General features: G+C 60.3%; 1 protein-coding gene across 3 annotated transcripts in view; it reads right to left on the reverse strand.

Annotated features, from left to right (window-relative positions):
- Nucleotides 1-26,731, reverse strand: part of RGS12 (regulator of G protein signaling 12) — a 118,017-nt gene that overhangs the window by 81,758 nt on the left and 9,528 nt on the right. For 2 of the 3 annotated variants that reach the window (XM_047847303.1, XM_047847305.1), the window contains exon 2: nucleotides 11,203-13,171. In XM_047847303.1, coding sequence (XP_047703259.1) covers nucleotides 11,203-13,074 — 1,872 coding nt within the window. In that variant the 5' untranslated portion in view covers nucleotides 13,075-13,171. Of the gene's footprint in view, nucleotides 1-11,202; nucleotides 13,172-14,551; nucleotides 14,790-26,731 lie in introns of those variants that run through there. The other variant, XM_047847304.1, reaches the window with a different exon arrangement.

The following is a 26,731-nucleotide window of genomic DNA, read 5'->3' on the forward strand; positions in this document are numbered from 1 at the left end:
CTGGAACGCAGCGGCGGGACAGGCAGGGCAAGGCCACGCCGCTCACGGCACTGGCACGGATGCTTCAGCGAGGTCGTCCGAAATAGAGCGCGTAAGCTCGGGAACCGGCAGCCTGTTGGCCACGGGGAGCAGAGAGAACTGACCCAAGAAGCAGCGGCAGAAACAGCAAAACGGGGCAGAAGGGGAGGGAGAGAGAGAGAGACGGAGAGGGAGGGAGGGTGAGGGAGAGACAGGGAGGGAGGAAGAAAGAGGGAAAGAGGGACAGGGGAGGGAGGGGGAGGGAGGGGAAGGAGGGAGGGGGGAAGGAGGGGGAAGGAGGGACGGTGGGGGTAGGAGGAAGGGAGGAGAAAAAAAGGGAAGGGGAAGGACAGGAGTGGGGGAGGGAAGGGAGGGGGGAGGGAGATGGAGAGAAGGAGGGAGGGCAGGAAGGAGGACAGGAAGCAGAGAGAGAGGGAGGGAGGCAGAGGGAGGGAGGGACTGTCTCAGGGACAGCATAAAGGGCAGGTGTGAAGAGAAAGGGCGGGACATCCGAGGGTCGCACCTGCAGCCGCCGCTCGGAGTCCTCGGGAGAAGTAATGCAAGTACCTCACGAGCCCTAACATCCCACCGAGAGCTAGAGAAGCCGTGTGCCCGCCCGCTGTCACAGCACAGGCCCCGCTCCCTCTTCCTGCGCGCATAGCGGATGGTGCTGTGCGCGGGGAGCAGGAGAGCAGCTAAGTGTAACAAGGGACAGCGGGTGCAGGAGCACAGAGAGGTGACCACGACACCCACACCCCCAGAGAGGAGCCCAGGGGACGGCAGGTGGAAAGCCGTCACCCTGAGCGGTCCCCTGGGGAAGCTGTGGGAGCCGCAACGGGCCTCCCCCGTGGACCGTGCTGGAGCTCAGCCGGGAGCTCCCGCTGAGAAATCAAGTTGCACAGAAGATCCGCTCGTCCCCTGACAGGGCTGGGTGACCTGTGCACACTGCCTCTGTGCTGGTCTCGGGGACGCTGCTGGGGGTGGGGGTGGGGGGGGCTCCCGTTCAGACCCAGGTGCGTCCCGGCCTGGTGGCCAGCACCCCAGGCCCTGGCCCTCCGACACTGTCCACACCCGCCCGGCCTTCTGCCTCCTGCTGTTTGCTCCCCGGGCTGGTTCCCGCTAGCAGGTGACCAAATACGACCCATTCTCGAGAAGAATTTGTCTAAGAAATTTCTTTTTCAAAAAATAGGCAAAAGCTGATTCCATCTATAAAATGTATCCGGAGCCCGGCCATCTCTTTCCAGACCACTGCTCCCCCTGGCCCCAGGGCCAGTGTGGGGTGGCCAGCCTCCTCTGGGGCCCTCCCCCTTCCCCGCCCTGCACTACGTGCTCCCTGACACCTGCCCGGTACCCCTGCTCAGCACCCTTCAGGGATGCCACGCAGCGGGTGAGGCCTGGTCCCTGCCGTCCAGACCCTTCCGGGCACCCGCTTCGCCACCCCGCCTTTGGCCATGGCCCCCAGGCTCCTCTTTTCAGAGGCCACCGCTAACTGCACTGGCTGCGGGGCTGCCCTGGGGCCCCCTCCGAGGCTGCTGGGTCCCCCCCACCCCCGCCCCCGGGGCACAAAGTGGTCCAGGAAGCCGGGCCCTCTGTCCTCTGAACACCTACTGCCTAGCACAGGGCTGGGAGAAGAGCAAGAGCCAAGGAAGACGAGTCATGCGGGCACCTAAGTGCCCAGCATCAGGGGGCCCAGGGCCGACGGGCAAGGGAAGCCAGCAGCCATTGGAACGCGCGGCCACAGCCGAGGTGAGCACGCGGCAAACGTCAGTCCGTTGCTAGAGCAAGGGAGCCTCCACACTCGTACGAGGCGAGCCCTTCGCACAACTCACATGTGTGCTGGTCCAAATCCTTATCTGGGGGGAGTGGGCAGGGAGCACGTGGCTTTGTGACAAGACCGAAGTGTAAGTTTTAAGCCCAGGAGGCTGCAGACGACACCCAGGCCGGGACTGGGCCACCGCATCGCAGCCGACACCTGGTCCCGCACGCAGACCCGCGGGCTTCTGAAGCGTAAAGGAGAGAGAGACGGACAGAAGAAAACCCCTGCACAGAACCGAATGGAGGTGGCCGCACTCCAGCAGTTCACCCACGAGCAGAACCCTCGGCGTTTGTTTGCTTGCTTCCACCGCCCCCTTCCCGTGTGAAGAGAGAGAAGTTCCTCTGGACCTTCCTCCTCCCTCCTGGCCACTCTCCCAGGACCCCTGGAGGCAGAGCCAGAGGGGACCCTGCTGGCCAGGGGAAGGGGACACAGACCCCAGTGTCCCAGAGCTGATTACAGAAAGGAAGCTCTAAAAATAAATCTAATTAAATACATCTAATTTTTAAAAAAGGGAGTTATAAAATTTTACTGAAAGAAAATGAAGCTTAAGTAAATGGAGAGAAATACCAATTTCACGGATAGGAAAACTCAACATTCTAAGGATGTCAATTCTCCCATGGGTCTACAGACGAAAATACAATTGCAAAAATACGTCGGTGGCGTTTTGGAGAATTTACAAACTTACTGTAAAATCTTACATGAGAGAGCAAGGCTCAGCACAGCCAAGATAAGGCAAGGAGGTCCGGCACTTCGGATGCAAAGACTCATCACCAAGCCTCAATTTCAAAAGTCAAGTACTGGGGGAGGTACGGACATGGGAAACAGAGCACACGTGAGTAACAGCAGCCCCACAGCCATCGGAGAGAGAGGAAAAATCAGCTTGCCACCCACCTTATTCCATTCATAAAGATCAACTGCAAAACAATTTTAAGACAAAAAGAAGAATATTCCTGACCTCGGGATAGTGATGAGGTCAGGAATCAACACTGAAAATCGTGAGAAGACTGACAAGTTGGTTGACATTAAGGTCAAGAGCTTCTGTTCATCAAGTCCCCACAGAGCAAGCGGAAAGCACAAGCCACAAACGGAGTCAGTGTATGTGCGACACAATCGTCGCAGGATTAGTAGCCGGTATCCGTAGTAGCCTCTACAAATCAAGAAAAAAGACAACCCAACAGAAGTGGGCACAGGTGTGAGCAGGTCCCTCAGCAACGTCTTCACGGGCAAAGCCACTGTAGAGTGTCATTCCACATCCACTAGACGGGCAGGAAAGTCAGAAGCCCGGCGGGCGAGTTCCGGCAAGGACCCGGAGCCGTCTGGCACTCACACTAGCGGCACGGGACCGTCGGGAAACCGAGCCGGAGAACCTGGACCCAGAGTCTCCCGGTCTTGGACTCGGCCGCTAAATCACGAGGGAACAGACAGGGCAGACTCTGGGACAGATTCACCTCCCGGGGTCAGTCCTCACGTCTCAGAGATGAGATGAGCATATCTGGGGAGGGGCTGGTCGTGTCCCCCTCCCTCCGGACACATCTGTCTACACTGCAAAGCGTAGGAGGGAAAACCCAGAGTCCTCCCTTCTGTCTCCAAGGGCACTTGCTCAAAGAGCCAGGGTCTCTGTCCCCTCCCAGCGTGCGTATAAGCTCCCCGATTCCTGTTTTCAGGTCTCCTCACCTACAGCCCAACCCCGGTGCGTGCAGGGCGACACCTGACGAGGCTGCCGTTGCGACGGCCCAGGGCTAAGGATCGAGCGCCAGGAACGAGTGTGGTCGTTGTGAGGCAGTTATCAAACCTGTCCCCGCTCCAGAGACCCGGCGTTTCCCGTCAACACGAACGAGGGCAGATACTAAAAACTGCGCGAAGGTGAGCAAGCACCGGAACGGCCCCCGGGGCCTCCTCCGCCCGCACAGCCGGGGACGCAGGCGTGAGCAGGAAGCTCAGCAGCGGCACCGCCACGTCTCCGCCAGCTCAGTGCGCGTGCGAGTGTGTGCACTGCTGCGGTCACGGTGGAGACGAAGGAGCTGCAGACAGCGTCGCGGCCACCGCGGTGGAACGACACCAAACAAGTTGTCACCACTGTTTACAAAGCCCAGAGAGCAGCACGGCTACAAGCTACATAACGCGCCGCTGCGGGACTCAAACCCTGCTGACTCCCGCAGGAGCACCGCGGCCGCTGAGCTCTCAAGGCGCTGGCCTTCCCTGGAAACCACATAAAACCACAGCAGGGCGGTAAGCGGTGTCTCTGTCCCTCAGCCTCCGGTCCTGCCTCCCCGGGAAGCTCCCCGGAACCTGACCCGCATCCCCACAGGGACCCGATCCCCCCCCCCCACGGCGCTCCGCTGCTGCAAAGGGGCTCCTGGCGTGGAAGGGGTGCGCAGACCCGCGGAGGCTCCCTGCACTGTCGGGTTCGTGGGCACCGGCCACCCGCTGACTTTCCCGGCCCATCTGTTTGCTTCCCTTCCCTCCGATTTGGGGCGTTGTTTACACAGGGTGGGTAATGAGCAAAGCCGCTCTCTGCAGAAGGATTTAAATCACGGAGCCTTAGTTGTGGCCTCTTCAGTATTCTCTGGAACTTTTATTTACAATCTATTTTAAAACTTCCTCTCGGGGCGCCTGGGTGGCTCAGTCAGTTGAGCGTCCGACTTCGGCTCAGGTCACGGTCTCACATGAGTTCGAGCCCCGCGTCGGGCTCTGTGCCGACAGCTCAGGGCCTGGAGCCTGCTTCCGGTTCTGTGTGTCCCTCGCTGTCTGCCCCTCCCCCGCTCACACTTTGTGTCTCTCTCTCTCTCTCTCTCTCTCTCTCTCTCCGCCCCCCCCAAAAGTAAATAAACATAAAAAAAAATTAAAGAACAAACAAAAAAACTTCCTCTCATTGTGCTGGGAAACTGTACAAGACCTGTCTGTCGGGCCCAGTCCCCTCCTGGCCTGACCCCTGCCCAACCCACCGCTGGCTGGGCCACACGAACCCAGCCTCGGGCATCCAGTGCCAGGCCTCGCACTCTGTTCTCAGGAAAAGAATTAAGAAAAACCATTTTTTTCTCCAAAGGAATTATTTTTAGCAGGTAAAATATGTTCGTGTTCCCGTAATAAAAACTGAAAATAACAGAAGATAAAACAAAACGTCCTGGACCCATCCCCAGTTTTGCCTCCCACCCCCGAGGTAGCTCCCACTATCGGTTTGGAGCGCTTCCTTTGAATGTTTTCCCGTGTATTTATACATAAACATATGTACACTTTATTTTTTTAAACAGATGTATCCTGTAAAACACAGGTTTAGTTGAGGGGTGCTGAGTTTTTTACGCAAAAATGGGATTGTGTTGGCTATGCGTATTTCTGTGACCTCTTCCACCTCGTGTGCTGGGGGGAGCCTCCCACAAGGTGGTGCGTGGACCCACCACGCGGGGCGGACGCCTGACACGCCACGGGAATCTTGCCGAGCGGCTAACGACTACCTTCCAGCCTCCCTGCAGCAGGGCTGTCCCGGGACTCGGCCGACCCACCCGGCACCGCGGGAACAGAAACACACTCCGGCCGTGGCTCCCTGCCCGCCGCAACGTGGGCATGACGCTATTTTTTTTTAATTAATTTACTTATTTGAGAGAGACAGACTGAGCGGAGGAGGGGCAGAGAGAGAGGGAGAGAGGGCGACTCTCGCGAGCACAGGGCTCGAACTCACGACCCCAAGATAATGACCGGAGCGGAAATCGAGGCCGATGCTTAACTGACGGAGCCCCCCAGGCGCCCCCCCATGACACTGTCTTGTACCTGGAGTTTGGGCGCGGGTCACGGGCAGGGGATGGCAACACAACACAGAAGGAACAGGTCCTCGTAAAGGCGCGGCCTCTACGCCAGCCTGGCCTGCCCACACCTTCTCGTTACAGAGGACGCGCTCCACATACAGCGTTTAGGACACTGTGAAATTAGTCCTGCGGTAACAGTGCTGAAACTCCTATTACTTCAAACACTTTTTTAATGTTTTACTATTTATTTTCAAGAGAGAGAAAAAGACAGCGAGTAGGGGAGGGGCAGAGAGAGAGGGAGACACAGAATCTGAAGCAGCTCCAGGCTCCCGGCTGTCAGCACAGAGCCCGACAAGGGGTTCAAACCCACGAACCATGAGATTACGACCTGAGCCCCAGTTGCATCCTTAACCGACAGCCCCCCAGGCACCCCTACTTTTAAATGAGTGCATGATGTTAACAGCATTTTTTTTTCAGCATTTTTTTTCATTTTATTCGATCAGAAAGGTATTGTTTAGGCTCTCACCAACACTGCCAGTTTGGAAGGACTCAGCCCTAGCGGGGCCCTCCTACAAAGCGGCAAGCCTCTCCGGGGCAGTGGTCCCCAAACACTGTGCTCCCAGGATGCCCCTCATACAAATCACTGAGGCCCCAAGAGCTTTTGTCTCTGTGGGCGTCATCTATTGACAATTTCCATATTAAACCGATACGTTTAAAAATTTTTATTAATTCACTTCAAAATAACAACAATAAGTCCTTTAGGTAGTATCATAAATAACATGTTTGCATTTAAAAATTTTCCCAAATCCATTATGTGCAAAGTTTAACAACGGATTTTGCTACTTAACCAGATACTTTAATTAATGTTAGTCTGAGGATATCAGTTTTCAAAGAAGCAGAATTAAACATCCTTAATTCGAGTTAAATGTAGCTGAATCATTTTGATGACACAGACAGCATTTCAGGGTCCTGGGTTTTCTCTTTCCCGTCAACCCCTCTCTCAGTCACACGCTCCCTTAGTGCATCCTGGCCACGGACACCCAGCAAAAAGAAAATCAGAGTAAACAGAGCGGGAAATCATCTACCTATAAACACCACTTAGCTCTCCCACAGTGTCACCGGCTCAGGCCCCACCTGCCCAGGCCCCACCTGCCCGGTCTGTGCCTCTGCCTCCCCTCTGGCCTCCCCACAGGAGGAAGAGTCAGAGCCCCCGGGGCTGGCACTCCTGCTGTTACCAGGACAGGAAGCCCCTTCCCCATGGCTTGCTGGCCTCCAGGCTTCCGCTGGGTGGGGGGGGGGTGTCCCCCAGGCCTCGAGGGAGGGAGGTATCACAGTTCCAACAGGAGCTTGCTCTGGTTTTGGACGTCTTCCAGGCGGCGGTGAGCGGTGCTGTGCCGTTTTTCTTGGGGACAGCCGCCCAGTCCTGCAGTGGCTCTGACGGGTTTCTACACTGTCTCCGTGGGGACAGCGCGCTCGGTCAGCACCCAGAGGCGAGGCCCGGCAGCGTGGCCTTGAGGGGCAGCCTCCCAGCTTGCAGCCTCTCCCCTGCTGGCCTCTGCCTCGCCCCTGCTGTGGGGCCTGCCCCAGGGTCCCCGAGGGCTCCCCCTCCAGGCAGCTCGCTGCCTTTGGTCTAGTTAGCACTTGTCCACTCTGTTTCCCTGCTCCGATCCTGGTGTGTTTTCTGTCTCCGGGCTGCAGCCTAATTCTGCCAAGAAGCATGGGAGTAACTCGGGGCCCCCACTGTGCGGCACCCCACTCCCGTCCCCCCGTCCTCATCCTGACAAGCCTCCAGGAGGGACACCAGGAGACCACCCCCCCAGCCTCTGGAAGCTTCTGCTGCTACAGCAAGGGAGGCTGTGGGATTAGGCTGAGCTAATGAAGGAGAAACCCTTGAGCAAGGTAAAAAGCAACTGATAACCTTCAAGAGACTATGGCGGAACCCAATAAAACACCATTCATTACCACTTATTTTGAGATGAACTGGGTGTCCCATCACCACTGCAGAGGAAAGACAGGTCACAAACCAGTCTATGCGGGACGGACCGCGAGCAGTCTCAGTGTCAGCACTTATTTGCACTGGAACTTGGGCAAATCCCCTGACGCATAAAAACCTGACTGTCCTTGTCAGTAAGATTGAAAGATAAAGACACCCCGCCTGACGAGCTCACAGAACCCCTCTCGGGTCAACTGGTGAGCGCCAGACTGTTACTTTCCAACAGGAGAAACACACAGATGCCACTGCGCTATCTCAGCCTCTCGTCACGGCCCGAGCCACGACAGCCAGCACCTCACTGTCACCACGCTTGCGGTCAAGGTGAGAGATGGCTACCGAGCAGCCAGAGACCCTCACAGGGACACGCACGGGTCTTGACAAAGGAGCGAAGGCAGCGGTGTCGACACACAGCGCCAGAACCCTGGGACGTCCGCGTGCAGAAAGATGAACGTGGACACAGACCTTCCAGCCTTCGCAGCAATCAACCCCAATGGGGTCATTCACCTAAATGGGAAATAAAAAACTATAAAACTCGAAGACGACACAGGAGAAAAGCTAGAGGACTTGGGGTTGGTGGGGCCTGTTCAGACACAGCACTGAAGGCGCAATCCGTGAGCGAGAGCCGATCAGCTGGACTGCGTCGAAATGGAAAGGTTCTGCTCTGGGAAAGACCACGTCAAGAGAACGAGACCAGCCTCAGGCTGCAAGCACAAGACAGGGGAGCATGGAGAAGGTGGTCAGCGTCTTAGTCACCAAGGAAACGCAAATCAAAGTAACAGCGCGACCCCCACTGCACACCCGCCCGAACAGCCAAATCCAGGACTCTGCCCCCCCCTACACACACACACGTGACGAGGACACAGAGCGACAGGAGCTGCCGGTCACAGCTGGCGGGAACTCAGAATCGCGGTGCAGCCGCTTCGGGAGATCGGCGGCGGTTTCTCACGGAAGTAAACATCCGCCACCGGATCCCGCAATCACGCTGCTTGGCGTTTACCCAAAGGAGCTGACGACTTACGTCCACACCAAAAGCTGAGCTCGGGTGTGAACAGCATCTTTATTCATAATCACCAAAACCCAGGAGTAACTAACGTGGCCTTAGCAGGTGACGGACGAATAAACTGCGGTCCCTCCAGACGGCGGAATATTACCTGGCGCTAGAAAGAGACGAGCCATCAAGCGGGCAAGAGACCCGGAGGAAGTGTGGACGCGCACGACTGAGGGCAACCGGCCAGTCTGAAAAGGCTGCACGCCGTGTGGCCGACCACCCACGGGACATTCCGGAACAGGCAGGATGGCGGGGACGGTAAGATCAGCGGTGGCGGGGGGCTGGGGGCCGGGGAGGGCAGGACAGGTCGGAGCCCAGGGGTGTTGAGGGCAGTGGGCTGCGCCGGGCGAGACAGTAACGGCGGGTCTGCCTGCCATCACACGTGTGTCCGAGCCCGCGGAAGGCACACGCCGAGAGGGACCTTGACGTGAACTGGGGACTCTGGGTGATGACGCGGGGGTGGAGGTCCGTCAGTCGTAACGAGGCAGCTCTCTGGTGGGGGTGCTCACAGTGGGGGAGGCTGTGCACGTGTCAGGGCAGAGGGTATGTGGGAAGTGTCAGCACTTTCTCAATTTTTATCGTAAGACTAAAACTGCTCTAACAACATTAAATCTTAGAAAAAAAAAAAAAAAGCCCACGGTTTGAATCATGACCCTGCTTCGTCCTATTAAACCTTAAACCTTAGAGAAGTCACTTAGCCCCTCGAGGACAAGTCAGGTCACTTGCGGAACGGGGGCCACAGCACCCCTGCCCCACGGGTTCCCCGAGGTCAGAGCTGCACTGGGAGCGGTCTGAGACGGCGGGGAGCTCCACAGCGTGTAGACAGGGCCTTCACCTCGGACGAAGGGCGGGCGAGGGGGCACCCGGTCCACAGAGAGCCGCACAAATCCCATTTCTTTCCACCCGTGTGGTCAGGCGCTGACACACCAGCAGTGGAGCTGGAGAGTGCACGCACTGGTAGGACACGTGCTCCAAGAGGTGCTGACGTGTCTGATTTCGGGAAACGGTTGCCACCTTCCGGGCCTTCGCTTCCCAGCTCACCCCGGCTGACAGGAGGCTCGGGTGGGAGAAGCCCACACCACAGCCGGCTCGGCGGGGGCAGGTGGGAAGGAGCCGGGCGGGGGCGGCCGCGCCCCGAGAACACAGGCCTCGTGCGGTTCGGCCCCGGGGCGGCGGGGGGACGAGGGATGGGGTGTGCTTGTGGCAGAACCACAAGCGCCCGCAGTTTAGAAACAGGAGTCGAAAACCCACACGATCACAACTGTTTATAAAAACAAACATCCATCCTTAGATACCGGGAAATGGGGCCATGGCCTCCTGGAGGAGGTAAAGTGGGGGGGGGGGAGTCTGTCCGTTCCTCCCGCTTTCTATTGTCTTTAACGTGTTTTAGGGTGAAAACTACGACACGGGAAGGGTGTGATTGCCAACAGAATATTCGCCAAGCCGCCCCTCCCCTTTCCTCTGTCCCGGACCCTGCCCTCGCCAGCCAGCCGCCCTCGCAGGGATTCGTTGTGACATTTTCCACTGTTGAGAACCAGGACGCGGACCCAAGCAGAAAAGGAATTCTATGATCACGAAAGTCCTCTGAGGAAAGTGCCTCGGAGACGCCGCTCCACGGCCACAGGGTCCACCACACGGTGGCCCGGCCTGTCCCACCAGTGCCGCTGGCCACCCCCCTGCTGAGCAAAGTCCCACACGCTGACTCCGGCCCTCGTGCTCCACACCGAGCTCCCGGGGAGGAAGGCAGAGGGCCCCAAAGGGACACAGGCACGTTCAGGGCAGTGCTGGCCCCGGCGGGTCCCCCTGATGCTCATCTGTGGCGAGCAGGCAGCCGAGCCACCAGCCCACCGCTGAGTTCGGCTGCCACTTTTTTCACAGCAGGATTTTCCAGATGAAGGACACAGAGCAAGGATCCACACCCTGGGAAGCTCCCTGTCCTGAAGTCAACAGTCTCTGTGCTTCAAGAATTTTCTCACCTCAGGGGCACCTGGGTGGCTCAGTCAGTTAAGCATCTGGCTTCCGCTCAGGTCATGATCTCGCAGTTTATGAGTTCGAGCCCCACATCGGGCCTGCTGCTGTCAGCGCAGATCCCGCTTCAGATCCTCTGTCCCCCTCTCTCTGCCCTTCCCTCGTTTACGCTCTCTCTCTCAAAAAAATAAATAAGTGAATAAAACATTAACACCCCCCCAAAAAAACAAAAAAAACCCCTGTGTTCTCACCTCAAAAGGGCGTGCTGCCCGAGCCCACAGATGACATGGGCTCCAAAGGGGCCAGGGACAGGACCGTCCTAGGCACCGGCAGCAGGAAAGGGCCCGAAGGAAGGAAGGCCTCAGCCCAGGCTGCGTCACCCGCCCCCGCCCAGGTGTCCCGCCCAGGACCCGAGAGAGGGGGCAGCACGCAGAGGGCTCCCCGGCAGGACAGAGCCTGCAGCACGTGACCAAACACACCCCGTGGTGGCGACAGGGGCACAGGGCAGCCCGACGGAGCCGGGACCGGAGACTCGGCCGTTAACACGCTCCGCTCCACCAGGGACAGACCGCGTCACGAAATCAAGCTCACGTGTGGAGAGCGCGCCTAGCGGGCTTACCTTTTTGTCCTCCTTAGTCTTTCTAACTTGTCGATGGGGCCCGAAAAGGTTCTGCACCCCAAAAGCCTTCCTGGACCAGTCCCTCTTCTGGGTGCTCAGCGGGGCCTGTGCCAAGCTGCCCTCCACCCGGTAGCGGTCCGCGGGAATCTTGCTCATGGGCGGGGGCAGCGTGCCGCAGTTCACACTGGACCGCCCGTCGGTGGAGTCCGTGTACGACTCCTGGTCACTGGCGTGTCCGCATGGCCACTCCTGCAGGACATGGACCGGAAGCCACCGCTGGCCGTGGCCCGCGGCGCCCCTCTTGGAAGGGGGGACCGAGCTCCGCGAGGAGGCCGGGGGCAGCTCCACGTGAGCAGCGGGCCCTAGGTGCTTACCGAAGTCCCGGCACCTGTCCGCCTGCGGGGCGGCCTCGAACGGGGGGCCCCCCTCGGGGTCGAGGCAGAAGGCCCCGCTCCAGGGGGCGCCCCGGGGCTGGGAGCCCCTCCCGCCCGCGCCCTCCCAGCCGCCGCCGCTGCCGGGGCCGTGCCTGCTGGAGCCGGCACCCAGGTCGACCACCAGCACTCGGCTGCTCCTTTCCTCCTGGTGGAAGTTGCCGATGCCGCTGTCGCTGTTGCTGCTGGTGCTGGTGTTCTGGTGGGCGTCCGCGTCCCCGTCGGCAAAGGCCCGGGCCCGCACGCCCTCGATCAGCTCGCCCATGTCTCTGTACAGGACGGAGATGAACTGGAGGGCCGGCAGGCAGGATGCGGGGAACTCGAGGCAGCCGCCGGTGTCGGGGTCGGCCGTGCACTCCAGCCCAAACCGCCGAGCGATGCCCTGGTGGATCCTGTGATTGAACAGGTCTGGATCCACCATGAACACGTGGCAGGAAGTCCGCAAGGCGCCCTCGTCCTCGTGCGCCAGGCTCCCGTCGTCGCTCGTCTGCATGGTCACGAGCCCGAAGAGCCGCCGGTCGTCGGGGCACACGGCGCTGAAGGCCAGCTTCTCGGCCGGGTACTCGGCCAGGACGGCAGCCTGGTCGGTGCAGAGCCGCACGCGGTCGTGCAGGACCCTCATGGTCACCAGGGAGTGGATCTTCTGCTCCGCCCGCAGGCGCCGCAGGCAGCCACGGATGGCCTGTAAGCTGTCGGACTCCAGGTTGCAGCTCGTGGAAGGAAGTTCGATGGACCCCAAGTAGCCCACGACCATGGCCACGTTTAAAATACTCGCATCTAACGCAAAATCTTCGTGATTCTCGGGGCCGATACTGAAAACGGAATCGTCATTCATAACTTTTGATATTTCCTCCTTAGAAAGCAGGTTGGGATTCGGGTGATGTACGCTTTCACGTGCAAGGTCGAATCGCGCGGCAGCTGACTCCGAAAGGGATCTTTGTTTCAATTTCAAGGGCTCGGAACTGCTTGCACGGAGACTAGGATTTTCAAAGATCATATTGAAAATCCCACCAGACTGCATTTCTTCCACGACTCTCTCGGCTCTGTTTATACCTAACGCTTTCGAATCGAGTTTGGGCTTGAGCCAGCCTTTTCCTTCGTAAAATCCAACCTCTTCATCGCTGGAACAGGACTCCACGTGGCCGAGGCCCTCGCCAATCACCATGTGCAGGACACCAGAACATTTCCCGATTAATTTCACCACGTCCTCATGGGATGCTTTCTTCACGTTGATTTCATTGACGGCCAATATCTGGTCTCCGGCCCGGAGGCCCACAAAGTCCGCGGGGCTCCCTCTCAGGACACAGCTGAGCACGCACGGCGCCTGGCCAGAGAGCGTGAAGCCGTACCCTGCCCGTCCTCTGGCCACCTCCACACTCCTCAGGCGAGGGGGCGCCGGCCCGTGAAGCGGACGCTGCACCGCGTCCCCTGCTCTATACATCTCGCCCGGCTTGCGACCCCAGGGGCATAGCTCGTTAGTCCAGGGGCCGCGCTCAGGGAATGCCTGAGCCTACCGTGGTGCTTCTTGAAGTGACGCCCTGAGGAAGAGAACAAACAGCCTGTTATTAAACATCCCGTGTTCCCGCTGCTTACTGGCATCTCCTAAACATAAAAATGTAGCTCGTGACAAAAGCCACCACAGGAAGAGTCTCTGGTCACCACATAAATGTGCGAGTGAGAGAGAAGCAGCAGCCTGCACGGGGAACCTTCAGGTCAGCCTAAGAAACTTCCCACGAGCAGACAGGGTGTCTCCCGGAAGGGACGCCTGTCCGACCGTTCAGGGCCGAGGAACACAGGGCGGTGGCAGTGCCGCCTGCCCGGATGGGAAGTCCGAGGGCCGCCGCAGGGGAGGCTCCCAGCTCCTGCACAGGCCCAGGCACCCCTCCCGACCACCCCGACTGCGTCTTAACCGGAGGGGAGGAGCCAGAGCGAAAGACAGCGCGGGCCACACACCTGGGGTGGAAAGGCACCTGGGTGACCTGGCCGACCCCCTGTTTGATCACAGCCCCTCCGTCACGACCAGTTCTCCCTCAGGGAAGAGTCAGCTTGTGTCTCTCATATCCCACCACCTCCCTCAACTAATTGCTTTCGAACAAGATACCATGTGGGGGAAAATACGTTGGTCTGAAACCACCTCAGTCAACCACAGAGGCCACCGGACAGAACAGGTAAAACAACAAAAAAGGGAATAGGAACCTTCATCCTTCCAGGGGATGACTTCATCATTAAAAGTACTGGTTGTCACAGAAAACACCTGCGTCAGGGTCCCAGGCCCAGCCCAGACCTGGTGCCCCACGAGGAGGACACACAGGACGCGGCACAGTCATGCTCACGGCTGGGATCTGCCCCGGTGAAATCGAAGCACAATCGGCACAGGGTAAAGGGGGGCGGGGGGGGTGGGGGGGCAGGTCCCGAGGAAGCAGGCGCCAGCTGCCAGCGTCCTCTCCCGGGGCGTCAGGTGGGGCGTGTTGTGACAACACGTGTGGGGTCCCACCTGCCAGGGGAGCGCATTAGAGACGGAGCTGGAGAACACAAAGGTTTGCTCCGAGGGGGCGGACGTGGCGACACAGAGAACGTGGTGTGCGGGACGCGGGTTTGAATAAAATCATCCTGGGAGGTAAGAGTCATAAGAGAACAACTTATTTCCAAATTGCCATATTACTTAATACCTAAGTGGCGATAAATTAATCATGTAAGTACTACGGACATCTAACTATTCGCTATTCATCACTAGAAACGCGTATATTAAAGTTGGCCAAGAATAGTGTCTTAGGGTCTCTCATTGGGCCTCTTTCTTACAGGCCGAATGGTGCTCCCCCACCAGATGTGCCCAACCCCCGACGCCCCCCTCCAGGAGCCTCTGTCCAGGAGCTTATCCTGGATGATCCGGGCAGGCCCCAGGGTCACAGGGTCCTCACCAGAGGGAGGCAGGAGGCTCAGAGTCAGAGAGAGGCGGAGGTCAGAGCAGCAGGCTGTGAAGGTAGAGGAAGGGCCACAGAGCTCACAAACAGAGTGCCTCTAGAAGCCACAAAAGGTGAGGGAACAGACTCTCCCCTGCGGCCCCCAGGACGAAGGGCCCTGCCCGCACTGGGACCGCAGCAGGTGACACTGATTTTGACCTGCCACCCCCAGAACTGAGGGAATGGAGGGAACAGAGTCGTGCTGTGGTCATTGTTTCCGCGGCCACGGAGCCTGCGCTAAGGCAACCAGCCTAGTGCTGGGGGAGGGGGGCGCACAGGTGCAGGGAACAGCATGGGGGGGCGTGGCCCCTCCCAGGACAGGGGTCAGCGAGCCCCTCCTGCCCTCCTCGATGACAGAAGACCTCCCGGCCACCCGTCTGTAATCCCTCCACACGCCAGAGTCCTGGCACTGAGACGTGACACGGGGTGACGGTCCTCTTTGTGGCCTGCCCAGATATTTCTGGTAGACTCGCACTGTCGTGTCCCGCTAACTCCTTCTAATTCATCCAAGTCATGTCTCCGTGCCTGCAACCACATTCTGGAAGCACAGCCTACACGTTAACTTTTCCTTAAACCACATCAGCTCATAGTGAACCGAGCGGAGCAGACGGTGAAATCCAGAAGAAACCACAGGGCATAGTTTCCGACGCCCATGGGCATGTCTGCCATCTGGGCCACTCAGGTGCCTGTTCTGGGCCCCTTTCCTCCGCCAGGAGATTCTGGGTTAGTGAGTCCAGCCGCCTGTTTTGACAAGGTCCCACCCCCACCCCCCACACCTTCTGGGTGATTCTGACAGGTGGCAACACCTGGGTGGGCTGCTGTGGGCTGAAGGCGTGTCCCCACTTCACAGGGTGTTGAAATGCCACCCCCCGGTGTCCTCGTAAAAGAGGAGAGAGGGACCTCGTCCCTCCCCCCGCGGTCCCTGCTCTCCGCCCCGGAACGACAGGAGAAGGTGGCCATCCGGAACCAGGAAGTGTCCCCACCACACACTGGCTCTGTGAGCACCTGGCCCTTGGTGACAAACAGGCTGTGGTTTAAGCTGCTCCGCACGCGGTGTCCTGCAGCAGCCCCAGCGGACAAAGACACCGTCTGGTCCGGCCTTCTCCCTGCACAGAAAAGGCGACCGAGGCCAGAAAGGAGCGGCAGCTTCCCAGCAGCACAGACGGTAGGACGCACGGTCCCCTTCCCACTGCGCCCACTGCCAGGACCAGTCCCTCCGAGTGACAATGTCGCTCCTTCACCGACTCATCCCTCAGACTGGCGGGCCCTAGAAGTAAACACACACCGGCTGCCCGGCTGCTTCCCCTCCTGCCCCCCGAGGTTGAGGTCGGGATACAACGGTCCCATGTGTGCCCAGCCCGGGCCGGCAGCGTCCCAGACCCAGAAGCCACAGACGGGCCGGGCCCTGAGCAGCCCACAGGCCCCAAGGAGGGAGGCGCAGGAAGAGGCAGACAGTCAGTCCCCAGACTGTGCTGTGTGCTCGGTGCCCGCAGGAGGACCAGAAGTCCGTTCGCCGCCGGGCTCGGCCCCCATCCCTCCCGATGCGGGGGGGGGGGGGGGGGGCGTTTTGTGAGGACGGCGCCCCGGCTCACCACGACTGCGCCACCAGAGTCACATTCACGGCGCGACAGGCACTGAGCTGAGCACGGGGCCGAAAGGCCAAAGCCACACAGCACAGCACCCAGGGTGCGCGCGGCGGCCGGACGGAGACGAGGAACTACCGGGCGGGAGGAGCGGGGAGCTCGGGCACAGCGCCGGGCGCGGAGGAAGCGCTCGCGGTGGGGGGGCCTTCCAGGGCTGTTCCCGGGCCTTTACACGTAGCAACACGCGTGTCCGCAAGCCACGGCGCCCTGACGTGGGTACGACTGTTCCCATTTTGCAGACGAGCAAAAGGACACACGGAAAAGCCGAGTAACCTCCCAAGGCTGCACAGCTAGTGAGCGTCACCGGTGGATTTGAACCCAGCTCTCTCCGTCTCCACACAGAGGGGTCCCTGGAAGAGGCAGAGGCAGCCCCGGGGCTGGGACAGCAGGCGCTCCCCAGACGCACAGCCCCTCCAACGCCCGATCCCTCCGCGGCGGGAGCCTGGCGGCACCGCGCCACGCCCTCCGACTGGGACCCACCGGCCAGCAGACCCCGCCCCTCGTACCCTCCCCCTAAGCCACCTCCAGCCACCGAACACCCACCAGGCGCCACCTCCCCGCAACATGCACGGGGACCCGACGCAGCCCCCGCGCAGTCACACACCCCAGGACGCACGCTGACCGTCCCTGCATCCCGGCCTCACCCGGTCTGATCCATCCTGGCGGCCCACCGCCTGACCTCCGGAAAGCTCCCTAGAGCCCAGGACACGCTCCCCGCCCTCCCCGAAACCTACACCAACCTGGGATCTGCCCTCCCCGGCACGGCAGGTCCCCAAAACGCCCGAGGATGAGCTGGTGGGGTCCTGGCTCACCAAGACCCCTCCGGGCCGTTAGCAGGCACCAACAACCAACGTCCCCGCTGACTTTTCACCCGTAAAGGACCCTTCCCGTTGCCCTTGACCTGGCCCACCACCCGCCCGGATGCCTGCGCCCAGCGGGGGCTCCAGCGGGACTGTGGGTGGGACCTGGGCAAGGCCAGGACTGCCACGTGAGGGAACGGGCCCTTCCTTGGAGGACCCCACGGCTCAGAGACAAGGGCACTGGGAGGCGCCCGCGGCCTCACTGGCTGCACACCTGCGGCTCAGGGAGCGCCTCCAAGTGACCCGAGGGCACAGCACACGCAGCAGGGACCCGAGGGCAGTCTCGGCCCCCACCCGCTGTGCCCCACAAAATGGTGCCACCAGCTCCATGCCCCTGTCCCTCCTCCCTCCAGGACCCCTTTCCTCTCTAGCTTCAAAGTCCTCCTCTCGTGGGTGACCCTAAGGCCTAACAGCTGAGAGCCCTCCCCGCAGCTACGAACCCATTTCCCACACTCGGCCACCCACCACCTCACTCTGCGCGACAAACACACCTTTTGCTAGAAGCACCTCCTCCCCCTCCCCCACACCCCCCTCCCCCTCCTCCCACTCCTCCTCTTTGGTCCCTGACTTCCACCTACCCCACCCCATCCATCTATGCACCTAGGACGGCCTGCCTCCCCTGGGCCCAGGCCGCACCCCCCCCCCACCCTACCGCCCCCTGCAGTCCACCAGCTGTGCCACCCCCAGCCTCCGCCATTCCTGACGAGGATCCTCACCCCTGCTCCCTGGTGACCCCTGCCCTTCCCCCTCGGCCTCCCGTCCACCGGGAAAGAGCCCGCTCACACCCTCGTCCACGCTCACATCCTCTGCGCCCACCTGGGGACACCCCACCCCAGAGGAGCTGGCGGCGGGCTTTCTCCACAGCACGTGCTGTGGGGCCACCGTTGCCCGGGGGGCCTGGGCCCCGCCCCGAAGTCATGCTCCTCAGCCCCTGAGGGGTCCTGCTCCGCTCATGACCACCCAAACCCACCCATCTTTGGCCCCCTGCTGCTCTCCTTTGCAGGGAACAGACAAGTGCCACCAGCCCAGCGGCCACGCGGCCATTGTGCACAGCCTCCCCCCTCCCCCCCTGCGCACACCCTCCCACTTCGGGTTGGCTTCTCCGCCTAGACCTCCCCCCCGGGCCCCCCACTCTCTCAGGAAGCTGCCACGCCCACTGCCCTTCTCCCCTGGCGTGACGTGGCTCCCTCTCAAGTGGGCCACCCCACAGCTTCTCACAGTCCCCGAGCCCCCCTGAACTGGAGAGGAGGCAAGCTCTCGCTGGACTCATCTTCCCACAGCGCCTCTCCTCCCCTCGGCGGCGCCTCCAAGGCTCACCCTCCTGGGGTCTCCGCACCCCGCCTCCCACCCTCGCCCTCCCTCTGCAAACGGGCCTCCGGCCCCTCGTGCCCGCAAACACGTGCGCCTGGCCACCAACGAGCCCAGGGAGCCGCGTCCCACGGACTCTGCTGGGTCTGCATCCCCTGGCTTCTCAACAAACTCAACACGCTGCGCCTCCCCCTTCCGGGTCCTGCTCTGCTTGGCCTCGAGTGTGGGGGTCCCAGCTCGCTCCCTCCGCCCCGAGCGACTGGACCCCTCGAGGCCAGGGTCTCCCACATGCTGATCTCCCACCCACACCCTCCCGCAAGTCTGGGGGCACCTCAAACTTAACGATCAAAACAAACTCTTCCTCAAAGCTGCTTCTGTCTCAGTGACCAGCCAGACACACGGGCAGAAGCGGACACAAGCGGGGTCCCAAAGAGACTCCCAGAACCCCAACCAGGACGCACACACATGCACAAAGAGGCGGCCTCAGGAAAAGGCTACCACAAACAGAAGAAGCAAGTGAACAGAGTCTACAAAACCCCAAACACAGGGCAGCCTCTAGAGGGAGCAGATGGACCAGGCGGACCAGGCGGACCAGGGGGAGCAGGGGGAGCAGGGGGACCAGGGGGACCAGGGGCAGGATCGGTACAGAATAGGCTGGAGCAGGAAGCCGCCAAGGGGACAAGTGGGACTGGAGGGGAAGAAAACGTGGGTAATTCGGTGATAAGTCTCTCTGTTCGTCTGTTACTACATCACCCACAGAGGGCAGCCAGAAAGGGTTCCCCAGGTTTGTAGGGTGCATTTGGGTTGTAGGACTTAAACTGTACATTATGTGGAAAACAAAATTCTCTTCAGAGAATCTTGGAGACAGGTCCAGAGATGGGGGGGGGGGCATGGAAGTGACGGATGGACGGAGGGATTGGGGGGGATAGATGGAGAGATGGATGGATGGGTGGATGGATGGATGGACAGATGGAGGATGGAGGGAAGGACAGATGGATGGGGAGGGAGGGAGGGGTGGACAGATGGATGGGTGGGTAGGTGGGTGGATGGACAGACTGACTAAATTCATTAGTGGTAGTCAATGTTTACCCAATAAAACCTGGTTGCTTACTTGGTCCCAAAATTAATGGACTCTTTTCCCGAGCTACAGACAAACGGGAACCTTCAAACAAAGTGGCCACCAAATGCTGCGCAGGGTAAGTGAAATGAGACCCATTAAACTTTCAGAGAGGGGCGCCTGGGGGGCTCAGTCGGTTGAGCGTCCGACTTCGGCTCAGGTCACGATCTCGTGATTTAGGAGTTTGAGCCCTGCGTCGGGCTCTGTGCTGACGGCTCAGAGCCTGGAGCCCGCTTTGGATTCTGTGTGTCCCTCGCTGTCTGCCCCTCCCTCGCTCATACTCTGTGTCTCACCCTGTCTCTCAAAAAATGAATAAACGTTAAAAAAATAAAATAAAATAAAAACTTTCAGAAAGAGAAGACAGGTCTTGTATGAAGGAACAGAACCTGCCAGAAAGCACCAGAGGACGCGGAGCCCAGGGAGCTTCTGCAGCTCCCCACAGGCAGGCGGAAGAACAAACACGCGAGCGGGGAGAAGGCGGCTGACCGGCAGGCCCGGGTGTGGTGTCGCGGCAGGGTCACGGCGGCCGTGTCCCCACGCGGTGTCCACAGGGCGCCCACGGCCTGGCCACGCTCCCCACGTGCGGCCGCCCCCTCCAGTACTCGTGCGAGCAGCCGAGCCGTAAACCTGTCCCCGAGACCTCAAACCTGTGGCAGCTCCACAAGGGAAGGGTGGCCAGGAAAAGCAGCCTGTCCCAACATGTCTGTGAGCGCGACGGTCAACGAACGGCAAGGGAGGCGCCGAACGAGGCATTCTGTGTGTGAGTCTGCCCGTGGCGACGGCGGTCACGATGAACTGCGTGCCCCTTGTCTGGGAGCAGCCTCCCGTTCGTACCGTTTGTTGGACTCGCCGGGTGCGCTTCTTTTTATTCACCCGTGGCGCAAGCTCGAGACGGCGCGGGGCTGCCTTGGGGGGGTCCGGCCGCTGCCCCCACGTCCGCGTCAGCAGAGGCGCAGACCGAACTCACCCGAGCCGGCCAGCCGGGTGCGCGGCGGGCGATGCTCCCAGAGGACCCCACCAGGGTCCACAGCGCGGCCCTGACACGAAGAACCCGAGAGACACCAGCAGTGCGTCGTCGACAAGCCCCCGGACGTCCTAGAGGGCTGGGCTCGCGCCCCCCACGGACCGGGCAAGGGAGATTTCCCGTGCCCTCCCTGAAAGACGTCTTGGACCCGGGGGCGAAAGGACATTCTTCTAAAACGGCTGGTACCTTCTGTGTGTACAATCTCACGCTTTCCCCTAAACACCCGAGGCTCTACAACGGCTCTGCTGAAACAAAGGAGCAAGCTGGTGCCTGTCCGCATCCGTTCCACAAATACCGGGGACCCAGCCGGGCACCTCCACACCTGCCAGGCAGCACTGATGCACCGAGGACCCCTCGTGTCCTCGCATGTCCTCGTCAGCAGCAGGTGTGTCTGCAGCGGCTGTCCCACGCTCCGCTGTAGGAGGGGCTGAGAGCCGGCCTCCCCAGGTCAGGATGGGGAGCAGGTGCGCTCGGGGGGCTGTGCCCGGGAGCGACATCCGGGCCTCCGACCCACGCCTGGAGTCTGTCTACGTGGCGGGACTCCGGACTTGGAGCCGACGCTGCCGTGGAGGGTCTCGGGCGGAGTGTTCTGCACGTGGGAGGGACGGGGCTCACTGGGGCCGGAGGCTGGACAGTGATAGGGCCCACTGCCGCCTCTCTGTATTTGTGATACAAGTCGATGGCACCCTCCTAGACGTCCTGCCCTCGGCAGCCCCTCCCCCTGGGATCCGGGCCGAACTTGGTGCCTCACCCCTAGTAAACAGGGCAGAAGGGAGGAGAGGTCACTTCCTAGAGCACTACAGACACTGGTTTTTGTCTTCGTCACCTTTCCCTCGCTCACGCCGAAGGAAGTCAGCTGCCAGGTCGCGAGCTGCCCTAAGAAACAGCCCCCGGGGCAAAAACGATGTCTCAGGCCACCAGCCGGCGAGGTCACGAGGCCTGCCGACAGCTGCGTCACATCTGCCGGGGCCGCCGCCCCCACGAGAGCCGAGCCTGGATGCAGACCGTCCCCCCCTGCAGCCTGGCCGCCACCGCGGGCACAGCCCTGGGACAAAGGACCCAACTGAGCCTCACAGCCCCGACCAGAGAAGCCGCGAGGTGAGAAACGCGGGTCGTCCTCTGCCGCCACGTGCCAGGGACTATCTGTTACGCAGCAGCGGTGACGAGCAAAACCATGAACGATTTCACTTGACTTGCTCTCGCCCCTACCATCGACACAGAGCAGACTGCATTTGTTTCCAGGCAGCAACGCATGCTTAACGCTCCGAAACACGTTCCCTCAAACCTAATCGGTGATGTGCTGAGTCAGGAAATCGTACCATGCACACCTGAGAGAAACAGACGACCGAGCGGAACACGCTGGCTGAGGGAAAGGGCCACCAGGTGACTACCTCCCCGCTGGGACCTCGCAGGTCGCGCCAACGAGGAAAGCGAGGCTGCCCAGTCATGACTGAACACACTCGGCTAATTCCGCTTGGGCCCGTCGGCACGCCCCCGGCCGCCTCTCGCTTCACTGTCAGCACGTGAGACGCTGACCTCCCTTGAGGTTTTTCTACCCACAAAATTATTTACCTGGCCCTCAAAGAGTCTATCTCGGTTCCTCGGTGGCCTCGTCCCCCAATGTGACGCCAATCCGGCCTGGAGGGGCAGCTCAGCAGCCACGGGGATGATTAGCGTGTGTGCTTGTTGACTGATTTACAGAAGGCTGAACAGAAGAGCACAATACAGAAAATGCCCCAGCTCGGCATTCTGTGATTACGCAGCCTTTGTGCGTGGGCTTTTTTGAATGCCGGTTCCTGAGGTTTTAGCACTTGACCTCCAAAGAAACCAAGAGGCGAAGCTGCAGGGACCTCGGATCTGAGAGCGCGACTTGTCTGCCCTCCTGGTCGGGCTCCCCACTCCCCAGGAAGAGCCTGCCCCTCGCTAAGCAGCACCCCCAGCCCCCCCCACTCCCCCCCCCCCCCCCGCGGGGATCAGCAGGGGAGACCAGAACTCACTCCAACTGCAAAGCAGCTCTCGGATCAGGAAACAGGGCGATTATAAGCAGTCAGGAAAGAGGAGAAAGAAATAAGAAAAAGAGAGAAGAGCTTAAACACTGGCAACTTGAAGGTCTCGTCTCTCGGAACACATCAGAAAAACGTACGTACAGTTACTACCCGCAGCCTAATAGCATTAGGAATTCCGAAAACACCGAAAATACCGTGGAGTTGAAGAAACAGTTACGCTAACGTCATACTGACTACATAAAGAAAGCTTGAAACACTAGCCGGAAACTTCCCCAGCCTCCTCCTTCAGGAGAACTTTCGTGGCCCTGAGTGGGCGGTGGTGCGGGTGGGGGTGCAGGGACGGCTGAGCCCCCCTCGGCCCCTGCTCCCCAGTCCTAGTCACAGGCCCCAGTCATGGCTCGGTGGCCGCACAGGGAGGCCCGCGACCACCGCAAGTGCCCAAAGCCCTCCAGACACAAGGGCCTGCGGGGACAGGATGGTGCCCAGCGGCACAGGTGTCCCCGGCCGGCTCCCGGTGTCCCACCTACAGGCCCCGGCCGGCTCCCAGCAGCAGTTCTAACCCAGCACTGGCCCTTTTCCTAGCGTGAGGAGGACGAAGCCTACATTCGGCAGAAAGACTATCATTTAAATTACAAAGGTCCTGGGGCGCCTGGGTGGCGCAGTCGGTTGAGCGTCCGACTTCAGCCAGGTCACGATCTCACCGTCCATGAGTTCGAGCCCCGCGTCAGGCTCTGGGCTGATGGCTCGGAGCCTGGAGCCTGTTTCCGATTCTGTGTCTCCCTCTCTCTCTGCCCCTCCCCCGTTCATGCTCTGTCTCTCTCTGTCCCAAAAATAAATTAAAAAAATTAAAAAAAAAAAAAAAAGAAAAAAAAGAAAAAAAATAATAAATTACAAAGGTCCATTTTACTGGCTCAAAAACACTCATATGTCTCCTGAGGGATTCTAATCTTTTGGGACCTAAAGTTGACATCAAGCAAAATCTGTGGGCGAACCCATCAAGAGGAGCAAACGTCACATGCTCTCTCATCGCAAAGAGAAATCAACACGTGAGACCTCGACCAGTAGGGCAGTGCGCCCTGTCATACCGGGCTCACAGGGGCTCGGGGGTGGCGCAGTCTGCAGCCTGGGACGACACCAGGCATGGGCGTCCACATCCACAACCAGCGTCCCCCGAGCACACGCAGGGGCCCGGCCACTGGCCTGCCCCGCGGACTCTCCCCTGTACTCCCTCCGCCGTGCTGGACGGCACAAAGCTACTGAGGCGGGGGCGCCGCGACGTGACTTCTTGATTCACGTCACATGAAGGACGTTTTCCACACAAGAAGGAGTTTAAGAAAGACCTCGATTACGGAAGGAAGCTCAGCAGAAGGGAGGCGAGCCAGACCCCCAGCGCCCCGCAGCAGCCCACCGTCACCCGGCCTCCGGGGCAGAGCTCAGCCCCGCGCCTTCTCCCGCTCACTCGGCACCTGCCCTGAAGCCACCAGGCCCGCCTCCACCTGCCCGCACCTTCCCTCGGGCTCATCTCCAACCAGTAACGCTGGCCCGCTTCTCTGGGGACCCAGCCTGCCTGCCGAGGCCGGCCCAAACCGCAGTGTGCCTGGCGGGCAGGCCTGTGGTCACCGCCTCAGGACCGTCCCGCGCCTGCTTCACCCGTGGGCGCGTTCATTCGTTCGGTGGCTGCGGACCGGCTCCTTCGGCAGCACAGGAAGACTGTTCTCAACAGTGACAGTGACGGCCCCGCCTCCCTCCCGGTGCCAGCCGCTGCTGGCAGACGGCACGGCCACCCACGGAAGGTCAGGGGGACGCACGGGAGACCACACGGCCCGACTCCTTCAGAGAATTCACTCCTCCCCATCCTTCACCGCTCCTCGGCTCAGCTCGGACCCCACTAACTCCTCCAATGCCCACCGACGCCCCAACTGTCCTGCGGACCGGCGGGCCCCGCACGCCAGCCGCGTCTGCTGTCAGCCCAGGGGTGGCACTATGTCACCTCCGACGTCCTTCTGAGGGACGGCACCCACACTCAGAACATGTGTGGGCATCGGGACCCATCTGCGAGCAGAGGAACGCAGGGCCAGGCAGGATCCGGATCCACTCAGGGTCCACCTGCCAGAGGGGAGGACACACCGAGGCCGTGAACTTCAGAAGTCCTAACGGAGCGGAAGCGCCACGCCGACCAGGAGCTCAGAGGAGGGCCGGAAGCCGCAGCCCACCCCCGCCCAGCCCCCACGGCCAGGACCCAGCAGGACCCAAAGGGCAGACTGAGGCCAACCTACCCCCGCAGCCAGCGGGCAGACCTCCCGGGAGCCCGGCTTGCTCTGGGCACCTGCCCGGCCACTGCCGAGAGTCAGGAGCAGGCCAAGCAGGAACTGCAACCCTCCAGGATCTGTAGCTGATGGGCCTGGGGGGCTATTCTCCATTCCAGAAACAAATTCTAGCTCAATATCTTGAAATACGGGGGTTAATCCATCTCGATTTTCCCTTCCTGTTGTTAATTGACTTTCTTTTTTTAAATATTTATGTATTTACTTATTTATTTTTAACATTTTTTGATTTTTTGAAGGAGAGAGAGAGCATGAGCGGGGGAGGGGCAGAGAGGGGGGAGACACAGAATCCAAAGCAGGCTTGGGGCGCCTGGGTGGCTCAGTCAGTTGAGCGTCTGACTTCGGCTCAGGTCGTGATCTCGTGGTATGTGAGTTCAAGCCCCACATCGGGTTCTGTGTTGACATCTCGGAGCCTGGAGCCTGCTACGGATTCTGTGTCTCCCTCTCTCTCTGACCCTACCCCACTCAGAAAAAAATAAACATCAAAAAAAAAAAAATTAAAAAAAAAAAGAATTCAAAGGAGGCTCCAGGCTCCAGGCTGTCAGCACAGAGCCTGACACAGGGCTCAAACCCACAAACCACGAGATCGTGACCTGAGCCACCCAGGTGCCCCCTGACTTCCCTTTCTTATCTCTACTCAATATTTATTGTTTGTGGTTTTTCAACCCGGGCACAGCGGGACTACGGAGTCGTTGGCTTTAGCGAGTTAAACATACAGGACACCCGGTGAGATGTGAATTTCAGGTAAAAAATGAATAACTTTTTAGTCTAAATATGTCCCAAATACCGCACAGTGTTTTGTCTGACAAATCTAGCCGAAGGGACGGAGGAGGGGGAGGCCCTCATGGTGACTCAGTAGCCCTTGGCTCCTCTCTGCTGGAGCCCGGCCGTTTCCCATTACCTGCACCCAGACTGTCACCTCCGTTCCCGCCCCCTTCACCCTCGCCCCACCCCCCGCCCTCCACCCCCCGCACCTCTCCCGACCCCTCACAGCCGCTTCCTTGGGCAGAGTGGACAGCGGCAGGCCAAGGACAGGAGGGGACGAGCCAACCCTGTGTCCACTTGCCCGCCGGCCCCCTCAGTCAATCCCCTGCCCTCGCCTGCCTCCTTGCCTCACCCCTGAACACCTACGAAAGGCTGAGAAAGATTTTCCTCGTCAACACATGGGCCTCATGTCAGGTCCCCCACGTGACATTCTCCTGCCCACGTACAGCCGTGGCCACTCCCTACAGGGATCCGGAGGCACAGGCAGGGCTGGCAGAAATCCTTCTGCTCCCCACATCTTTCTCTGTCACTCCCAGGAAGACAGGACAGGCCACAAACACGCCCAGTCCCGGTGCCCACGTCAGCGTGGGGAAGGCTCGGTCCTGCCCACGGGGAGGCTGAGGGCAGAACCCCATTTGGAAGCAATGGAGGAGGGGTGACCAGAGGGGGTCGCGCGGGAAGGAGGCCCCGCCCCCTGGTGACCCCACCTGGCTCCTCACCTCCCAGGTCCTGGCAGGGCGTCGTGGGCTGATGGTGGCCCCAAAGACGTCAGGCCCTAATCCGCAGAACTCGGAAACGACCCCCTTTGGAAACAGGGTCTTTGCGGGCGGGCTTACGTTAAGGATTCTGAGACAGCAGATGCTTCTGGATAATCTGGGCGGGCCCCGGACGCCATCCCAAGTGTCCTTATGAGAGGGAGGCGGAGGGGAGGTCCGACGCAGGCAGGGGAGAGGTCACGTGAACACGGAGGCAGAGACGGGGGGGTGCGGCCACAGCCCGTGACCACCAGCGGCCCCCAGAAGAGCCCCGAAGGGAGCACAGCCCTGCCGCCACCTGGATTCGGACTTCTGGCCCCCAGAACGGCAAGAGAA

The sequence above is a fragment of the Prionailurus viverrinus genome, unplaced genomic scaffold, assembly GCF_022837055.1.
Source record: "Prionailurus viverrinus isolate Anna unplaced genomic scaffold, UM_Priviv_1.0 scaffold_45, whole genome shotgun sequence".
Lineage (NCBI taxonomy): Eukaryota > Metazoa > Chordata > Mammalia > Carnivora > Felidae > Prionailurus > Prionailurus viverrinus.